This window comes from Hevea brasiliensis, chromosome 14, assembly GCF_030052815.1.
Source record: "Hevea brasiliensis isolate MT/VB/25A 57/8 chromosome 14, ASM3005281v1, whole genome shotgun sequence".
NCBI lineage: Eukaryota > Viridiplantae > Streptophyta > Magnoliopsida > Malpighiales > Euphorbiaceae > Hevea > Hevea brasiliensis.
In genome coordinates, this window is record NC_079506.1 from 15,219,742 (window position 1) to 15,230,241 (window position 10,500).

Here is a 10,500-nt window from a genome sequence, read left to right on the forward strand (position 1 = left end):
ATATTAAATGCATCAAAAACAAAATGTATTAATTTTAAAAATAATTTAATAATATTAATTATTTAATTTTTTTAATTCACCAAGGTATCTTCTAATTTATGTTCATTTTATAGTCTATAAAATATTAATTTATATGGGATTTGTGACTCTCTCTTCCAACAATGTTTTTTCCAAAAATAGAAATTGAATTTTTCTGGATCCAATTTGTCTCTTAAAAGTACATTGAGCCTTATTACTACATCACATATTAATTGGTAATTATTTAATTTTTAATAAAATAGATTTATTATTTTAATTATATTAATTATATTTTTTAATTATATGAAAATAAAAGTAAATCCATTTGTAGGTAGAGGGAGTATGTAAATTTCGTAAAATTATAAAATTTTTAGTGAAAAAACTAATTTTAAAAACAAAGTACCCATACAATATTCAGCTGATTATTGAAATGCAAGAGAATCCCACTACTGAGCATACATAGCAACTGATCATTACATAAACAGACCCAATTGGAAAGGAACCCTAGCTATAGTATTATCAGATAGAGATGGTAACAAGTACGGTACCCGTGAAAATTACCCAATCTAAACTTGATTAATATTATCAAAATTAAAACTCATCTCAAATTCGATTAAAATTTATTGTTAATTACTCGAACTCATCCCAAACCCTATTATTATTATCCAAAAAAATCCAAACCTGTTTAATTTTATATATTTTAATTAATATTTTACATAAAAAATTATTTTATTAATAATTTATATTTTAAAATTTTAATAATTTTATAAAATATTTAAATTTCATTTTATATAAAATAAAATATATAAAAATTTATAAATATTAATATAAAAAATATATATTTTATATTTAATTAAGTATTTATATAAATAAGTTCGAGTAATAGTTACCCAATATGTAAAACTCGAACCTAATCTGAACCCATCACAGCTATTATTTTTCAAACCTAAATCCATTTCAAACCTGAGTATATAATACCCAAACCCGTCTTATAAGATGGTAGAACGGATTGTTGGGGCAAAAAAGGAAGGAGGAAGGAGGAGGAGGAGTAGGAAGAGGACGACAAAGAGGAGAGACAAGGAAAGAAAAGAAATCGGAGGTGATGGGCAAGAAAGAGAAGAGGAAGGAGAGGAAGAAGATGAAGAGGAAGCAATTTAGGAGAGAGATTGCGAAGAAGGAGAGAGAAGACGAGGAGAGGAAAATGAACGATCGGGAGGAGCAAAGGAGAGCCAAGGAGATGGAGGAAGAGGAGAGACAGAGAATGGAGAGGGAAAGGAGGTGGCTGGAAGAGATGGAAAGGAAGAGGAAGGAGGAAGAAGAAGAGGAAAGGAGGAAGGCCTTGAAAGAGAAGAGGAAAGGAGGAAGGCCTTGAAAGAGAAGAGTCTAAGAGATTGCAGGTAACTTTTTTCCCCTCAAAAATTGAAGACAATAATTAGTTAACTACAATAGGCCGAAAGCCCACTTTAAATTACGCCCATTCAGGAAAGACAAAGGGATTGTTGGGATATCTGAGAATTCTTGTGTTATGATAGAAAAATGTGTTCAATGGAGTACTCTCTCACCCATAAAAATATGAATCTTTTATGAAATCAATAGTATAAATCTTACATAATTATGAGTGAGGGTATATTTACACCGAGTATATCAAATAATAACTTGATTTTATCTAAGAACTGAAAGACATATCACTCATTTAACAGATTCATTTAACTTTAATGTATATAAATTAATTGAAGAATATTAATAGCTATGAATATTAGGAAAATGAAAATTTCTCATCTTAATAGTTCAAAACAAGGAGAAATCCTTAACCATATCACAATCCATTGCAATACACAAACATCACAAGTAAAGGGGGTGTTTATTCTTGATAAATATTGCATAAAATTAATACCACTCTATAGTAACTTTCACAAATAATATGAGCTCATTTTGGTGTGTGTTCTTCTCCAAGGGCAGCTTTACGAAAGCCAGCAAACCTATCAAAGAGTTTGTCTCTTGGAGGCCAACTTTCTTGGATTGTTGGGATATTTGAGAATTCTTGCATCCATGCCACTAATAATGGGAATGTTTGTTGTTCTATCAATTTCACACCAATTATCTCCTCAACTACATTGAAGTGGTAAGCAAGCCAACCCAATGCAATATCTACTAGTCCAATGGTCTCTCCTCCAAAGAATTTCTTTCCCTTTAGCTCTTCTTCTAAATATTTCAAGTTCTCTATGGTTGAAACTATTGCTTCTTCTTGTTCTTTTCCTTGCTTCAAGAGAATACCAAATCTCATTGTTTCAAAGACCTACTCCAGAAAAACAGAAATAGAAATCATATTTGTTAATAATAAATAATTGAAAATTCCTCAATCTTGCAATTTAATTTCTAAATTGAAAAGTAATGGGGAAAACTAACAATATTACCTTTTCATCACCGAACTTAGCCCAGAAGCGAGCCAAGGCTCGCTGGTGAGGATCTTCAGGAAGCAATGGAGTTTGTTTCCAAGTCTCCTCTAGATATTCAATAATGAGAAGAGACTCACAGATGGGTTTTCCATTATGAACAAGTACAGGGATCTTCTTGTAAACAGGATTATACTGCAGAAGCAAGGGGCTCTTGTTGGAAAGATCTTCCAACTCTTCATCATACTCAATCCCCTTCAGTTTTAGTGCCCACACCACTCTCAATCCAAATGGACTTGACCAAGTCCTAAACAGCTTTACTTCTTTTGCCACGGCCATAGTCTTCTCTTTCTTTTTTTTTTTCTTTGCCTATCTCCAGACTCCAGCTGTCTGATAAGCAGTGAATCAATAGTAATCACCACATGCATATATATAGAACAGAGTATGGCCAGAGGACTCAATTGTAAATTGATGCTCAAATCCTGAGTCAGATCATGAAAAAGTGTAAAGTGGAGGACTATCTTGATGTGGTAATTTTTTAATACGTAAGAGGTGACGCATTTTTTTATCCAAAATAGAACAGAGGTGACGCATTTGATTAGGTGTAAAAAATGGAGGACTATTTTTTAAGGTTAATTTTATTTTGTGTGCATCTTTACACTTCTAAATTTAAAATGTATTTCTTTTTGGATATTTAATGCATATTTCTTTAATATGTATTTCTATTTATATATATAAAATATGTAAATTTTCCTTTTATACTGGCACAATGAATTTCAAATGAATTATAATTATAACAAGTAATAAATTTTAATTGAATTTATTAATAGTAATTATTTTAATATTTCTTAATCAGTTGTAATATATAATTATTATTTAATTTTATTAATGACAAATATTTTAATATTTTCTAAATAATTATAATATGTAATGTTATTTAATTTTATTGATAATAGTTATTTCAATATTTTCTAAATAGATATAATATTATTTAATTTAATTTTATAAATACAATCCAAATTTTTATATATATATAAGGAATGCAAGTTTCCATTTGATATTGCCCTATAGGATTTCAAATGAATCATAATTATGCTAAATAGTAAATTTTAATTGAATTTATTAATGATAATTATTTTAATATTTTCTAAACAGTTATAATATATATTTATTATTTAATTTTATTGATAGCAATTATTTTAATATTTTTAAACAGTTATAATATATAATTATTATTTAATTTAATTTTATAAATACAATTCAAATTTTACTAATTAATTAATTTACCCTTTCAAATTCAAATAATAAAAATGTATTAATTATGTTGAAATCAAAATTTTGACAATTTAAAAGAGTTAATTGTCTTTAATTTAGATAGTTAACTATCTGATAATTTCAACACTAAATTATGTTAACTAATTTTAAATTTTTTTTAAAAGAAAAAAGAGAAAGATCAATGATATTTTTTTTTTAATATTTCATAAACGGTTGAAATATATAACTTTTTAATTAATTTGACATTTCAAATTCAAATAATTTTACCATTTATTTATGAAAATTAAATATTTGAATCTTTATAAAAAATTAATAATTGAATTTTTTTCAATATGTCTAATTAGTAAAGGTAATAAAATACTAAGATAACTTTGGGTATTTTACTAAATAAATAAAATATTAAGTAAAGTAAAAATTACATTCTAAATATAATATCTCCTTACTAAAATAATTATTAAAATTTTAAAACTCACAATTTTTTAATCTAAACTTTTTTAAAAATAACAATAATTTTATTAATTAAAGGGTAACTATTACAAAATATAAACTTTCATCAAAATTTGGTCAATCTGTTGTGAAAATTTATATGTTTTAATTATAATGACTAAAAATTTAAATATTTACATTTATTTTCAATTTTAATTAATTGATCATTTAATTTTTATTAACTTTATGCTAATTTAAAAATTTGATAACAATTATAACTAACCAATTAACATATATATATATATATATATATATATATATATATATATATATATATATATATATATATATATATATATATATATATATATAAAGCAAATAGACATTCCTAAGGAAATGACACGTGACACTTTTCTTGAAAAACTTGTTACGTGTCGCATTCTTTAAATACTCCTCTTTATATTAATTATTATTTACTTTTTATTTCCCTTTTAATTATCATTATTATTCATAATACTATCTTAACATTTCTGATTTAAATTATTATTTCTTTTCAAATTTAATTTTTAAAAATTATGACCTTTTGTAGTTAAATTTAATATTTTAAAAATTATTTATATTATTTTATAAATGCTACTTATTATTTAATTTTTTATTTCTCTTTTCATTATTATTATTTATAATACTACCTTAACATTTATTATTTAAATTATTATTTTTTTTAATTTAATTTTTAAAAATTAAGACTTTCTATGATTAAACGCAATATTTAAAAATTATTTATATTATTTTTTTATAAATTCATTTATGGAAAAATATTATTTGCTACATGTTACCCTTAATAATAATAATAATAATAATAATAATAATAATAATAATAATAGTTTAAAATAAAAAAAATAATAATAATATGTTATTGATGACCATTAGTTTAAAGAAAATTGACCATTAATTTATAATCTCATAATCAATCATAAATACTCTCGTTTATACTAATTATTATTTATTTTTTATTTATTTTTTAATTATCATTATTATTTATAATACTATCTTAATATTTATGACATAAATTATTATTTTCTTTAAAAATTTAATTTTAAAAATTAAGACATTTTGTAATTAAATATAATATTTAAAAATTATTTATATTATTTTGTAAATACTAATTATTATTATTTTATATTTTTTTTCTTTTAATTATCATTATTATTAACAATACGACTGTAACATTTATGATTTAAATTATTATTTTCTTTAAATTTTGATTTTTAAAAATTAAGACCTTTTATATTAAATGCAATATTTAAAAGTTATTTATATTATTTTTTTATAAATTTATTTATGTAAAAATATTATTTATCACATATTACCCTCTATAATAATAATAATAATAATAATAATAATAATAATAATAATAATAATAATAATAATAATAATAAAAGGTCATTGATGGCCATTAATTTAAAGAAAATTGATAATTAATTTATGATTTCATAATCAACTATTATATAATTTAATCAATCTTAATTTATTTCTTATTTTTAATAAATATTTTTATTACATTGTTATATTTCATATTATTTTTATCATGAAATCTTTGTTTTAAATTTTGAGAGATAAAAATTATAATATACAAAAAGTTATAAAAATAAAATACAGAGATTTGAGTTATTTATAATTAATATGTATTATTTTTATGTTAATAATTTAATATTTTTTTTTTACTTTCCTAGGTTTAATTAATGTTTATTATTATTATTATCATTATGACCAACTTATGACTATTTAATTGAAATGACCAAATAAATAGAAAGTATTTTACTGTTACTAAAATTGAATTTAAATGCTTTTATTATTGTTTTTCAATTAAATAATATTTAATTATAAATTATTTTTGTTTAAATAGATTTTTGTTTCTTGGTGTCTATATATAGCTATGTCATATGAGACATTTTGGCATACATATTAAATTGTACTCTCTTGGGACTCACCAGGCCCAAATTTTCAAAAATTTCACCTCAAAAATGCAGATCTAAATATATTTTTATTTTGCCACGTGATATTTAAATAATTTTTTTCAAATGTTTTAGTTATTATTCAAAAATCAAACCCGATTTCAAAAATTTGAAAAATTTCAAATAATTCCCTAATTAATATAAATTTAATTATTAAATTTACTTATTTAATAATTAATTTAAAAATTATGCAATATTTTATTTTTATAATTTAATATATCGAATTTAATTATAACTAAGATTTTAATTATCATTAATTTTAATATAATTATTTAATTAAATATTTAATTAAATATCTATATTTTATTATTATTAAAATTGAATCTTTGAACTTATATTTTTATATTAAATAATATTTAAATATAAATTATTTTTATTTAAATAGTTTTCAAAATTTAGCTATATATAGTAAGTCATAATTAGAAATTTTATAGCACTTATCTAAGCATTAAAATTTCATAAAATCTATCTTTTCAAAAATTTTTTTATTTTTACTATTTATTATATTAATAAAAATGATTTTTTTTTAAGTTTTTAATTTTTATGAAATGTATTTTATTTTATATTATAAATTTATATAAAGTGATAACCATTTTTGTCAAAGAATTATTTTATAAAAAAATATATCAGGTTAATTATCTTTTAAAAAATAATATAACAGGATGTTATTTTTAATTAATAATAATGTTATATATTTTCATTATTATTAAAATTAAATAATTCAATTCATTAGTAGTAATTTAATATTTTTTTTGTTATATTAATGACAAAAAATATTATATTTATATATTTTTAAACTAATATTGTTTTCTCATTAATCTAATGTATTTTATATAAATTACAAAAAATAAATATCAATTTACATAAGTTGTGAGAAAAATATAAAAATTTTATTAAATTTAAATTATTTTTTGAATAAAGTGCTTTTATTATATTTTAAACGAAATAATTATGAAAATTGCTATTAATATATGTACAAAAAGAATTAAACAGATATTTTAATTAATTACGCTATAAATTAATTAAAAATTTATTATTATAACAAATAAAAATCTATTCAAATTATATTAAATAAGAGAGAAATTTTAATCTAAAATTAATTTAATAATAATAATAATTTATCTTATTCAAATTGTAATTAAAAATTAAATTATAAATAAAAATTATAAATTATTCATGCATAATATGAATATTATGCTAGTTATAAATATATAATCCTCTTCTTGAACCGTATGGCAATTGTAACTATTGTTAATTGGAAATTGTAGCTACTTCCTTTTTTTTTAATTTGAAATTAATTATTTATTAATTTAAAATATTGAAAATTAAAATCTTGAAAATTTAAAAATAGTTAATTTTCTTTAATTCACTAATTTTATTTTATTTTTTTAAAAGAAATGTCAATTTTTTTTTTAATTTTTTAAATGGTTGTAATATATAATTTATTATTTAATTTAATTTTAAACATATTTTATATATTAAAATTACTAGTATTTACCTAATTTAACAAATTGTAGGAGACAAAATCTGCTTATTCTGTCCTATGTTTTTAGTAGCAAATCCATCATGGCGGTGTGCTAAAAATCATGTTATCAGAATTGGAATGAATTGGCCGATTTGACTAGTTTAAATAGGAATTGGATCTTAATCAGGTTTAGTTCGCAAAATAAATCCTCGGATACAGAAATCAGCATGAACTAATCTGAACTGATCAGACAACCAATCAACCAATAACTTGACTGGATTTGAGCCGATTTTCCAGCTGAAAAGCCGGCAGAGATGCTCAATAAAAAAAAAAAAAAGGAAAACTGTGAGGAATGATCTTCTTTGTACTAGCAAACCACTTAAGTTATACATCATTTGTGTATTATATATATATATATATATATATATAACACTTAAAAACTATACAAAATGATTTATTTTATATATATATATATATAACACTTAAAAACTATACAAAATGATTTATTTATTAATTTAGATTATATTATTTTTTAACATAATTAATAATTATTAACCTACAATTATTGCAAAAACAATTAAAAATTCTTTACTTCTCCCACTTACAATTTGAATAATTAAGGGTATTAACAATTTATTATATTATTGTTAACTTGAATTACTCAATTATTTTTTATATTATTGAATATAAAATTTTTTATTTACTGCATTATATAATTTAATATAATAATATTTATTTTTCATTGATATAGTTAAATTTGTTATTATAAAATTTTATTTTTAATTTTTTTATTATTAATAACTAAATATTATTTGTTCAAAGTTTAATTAAAAATCTGAATTTTTTAAAAAGCATTTACATATTAAAATTTAACTAAATATATTTTAATGATTATTTGTAAAACATATAATAGTATTAATTATAATAAAACATTATTATTTATTTGATACACCATTTTGTTAGCCTCAAATTCTATTATTCACATATCATAATCCGTTAATTTCGATTTTCGATTTTAGAAATGAACCAAAACCAACTTGTAACGCCTATGCTCCAACCACTAGAGAAATTATCCGCTTTGGCTCACCGCATCCTGAGCCTCACGGTTTTGTCTTATAGGTGGAATAGAGAACTTCCCAGGAGGTCACCCATCTTAGAATTTTTCTCAAGTGAGCACGCTTAATCGCAGAGTTCTTCCAACTCTCCAGGCCATTCAAGCGCCTCTAGTTATTAGCTCCCCCCATTTCAATATATGATTCGATTCATTCTTGTGCCTCGCATTCCACTACCCTAGATAGCCTCGCTATCCTAGAAGCCTGTCGGGAGTTTACTCTCTTATGCTACTCCCCACCCTCATTGGACAGCTTTCCCGGGTCAGGTCGTCACAGGCCCGTTAACTTTCGCCTGGTTCGTCATTGAACCACACATCTACTAGAGGGGGTTCGACTCTAATACCATCTGTTACACCCCTGCTCCAACCACTAGAGGAATTTTCCGCTTTGGCCCATCCCATCCCAAGCCTCATGATTTTGTGCCATAGGTGGAATAAAGAACTTCCCAGGAGGCCACCCATCCTAGGATTTCTCTGAAACGAGCACGCTTAACCTCGGAGTTCTTCTAACTCTCCAGGCCATTCCACCAAAAGGTACCTCTAGTGATTAGTTTTCCCCATTTCAATGCATGATTCGATTCATTCCTGTACCCTGCATCCCACTACCCTGGGTAGTCTGGCCATCCTGGAAGCCTACCTGGAGTTTACTCTCTTATGCCACTCCCCGCCCTCATTGGACCGCTTTCCCGGGTCGGATCGTCATATAAATTGTGTCAATTTCGAAGTCCTTAATACTGATGAATTTATTCGATCAATGGTTCTAGCTTTCTGCATATTGAGTTATGATAGAATACCTTAATCATTAATATATTTGTATTATGGATTTAATCACCGAAGAAAAAAACTCGGTTTATGAAAAAAACCAAATTTAACAAATAGCAAAAGACAAAATTCGCTTCTTCTATCCTTCATTTTTCATGGCAAATCCATCATGGGGCTATGCAAAAAATTCAAATCCATCATGCTTGAAGTTTCCTAGTTCTTTTAAGTAAATTATATATCAGTCAATCGCTTGGTTTGGTTTAGTTTAGTGACTAACAGCCTGTTTGAAATTGAGTTTTAAAGGCTGAAACTGTTTTTCTGAATAAAGTACTATTTTAGATGTTGTTGAAAAAAGCAGTTTAGAAAAAGTTGTTTTGTTATTTTGGTAATCTTATGACTAAAACTAATCAAATTTAATTTTTAATTATTTTTTAATTCTCTCTAACTAGTATATTTAAAAATTGTAATTTTCTCAACAGTAATGCCAAACGGACCCTAAAAGTATATCATTCATTTAGCATGTGTTACGTTTGAATCTCCATCATATATATATATATATATATATATATATATATATATATATATGTACGTATGTGTGTTCAACAAGCCTTTTTCAAACGACTTATCATTTCAAGGGTCATAGTGTTTGACTCTTTTCTAAGTAATATGCTATCATCTAAGGTTCATTTGAAATAAATTATTTGAAAGGAAATAATTCAAAAAAATTCTCACATAATCATATATAAATTATATTTATTTTATAATAAATAATTTTAAAATAAAAAAATTAAAATTTTTTATTCTAAATATAAAAATTAGTAAAAAAAATCAATTAAATTGAATTCTTATAAAATTATAAATTACAAACAGGTACATGAATTAAAATGGGTATTTGGAAAGAAAGTAATTTGATTATGAGGCAGATTTTATTGTTATTAGCAGATAAAAAATTCTCTTTTTTATTTTATATATTCATATAGAATCATTTATTTTTTATAAAATAATTATTTAAAAATTATATCAAAATAAAATATA

The 10,500-nt window shown here is 22.9% G+C and overlaps 1 protein-coding gene across 1 annotated transcript; it reads right to left on the reverse strand.

Annotated features, from left to right (window-relative positions):
• Window positions 1-1,822: 1,822 nt before the first annotated feature.
• Window positions 1,823-2,750, reverse strand: LOC131172798 (probable glutathione S-transferase). The gene is made up of 2 exons (XM_058134320.1): window positions 2,433-2,750; window positions 1,823-2,314 (listed from the first exon to the last, which is right to left on the reverse strand). The coding sequence occupies exons 1-2, from the start codon at window positions 2,748-2,750 to the stop codon at window positions 1,946-1,948; spliced, it is 687 nt and encodes a 228-aa protein (XP_057990303.1). The 3' UTR covers window positions 1,823-1,945.
• Window positions 2,751-10,500: the final 7,750 nt, after the last annotated feature.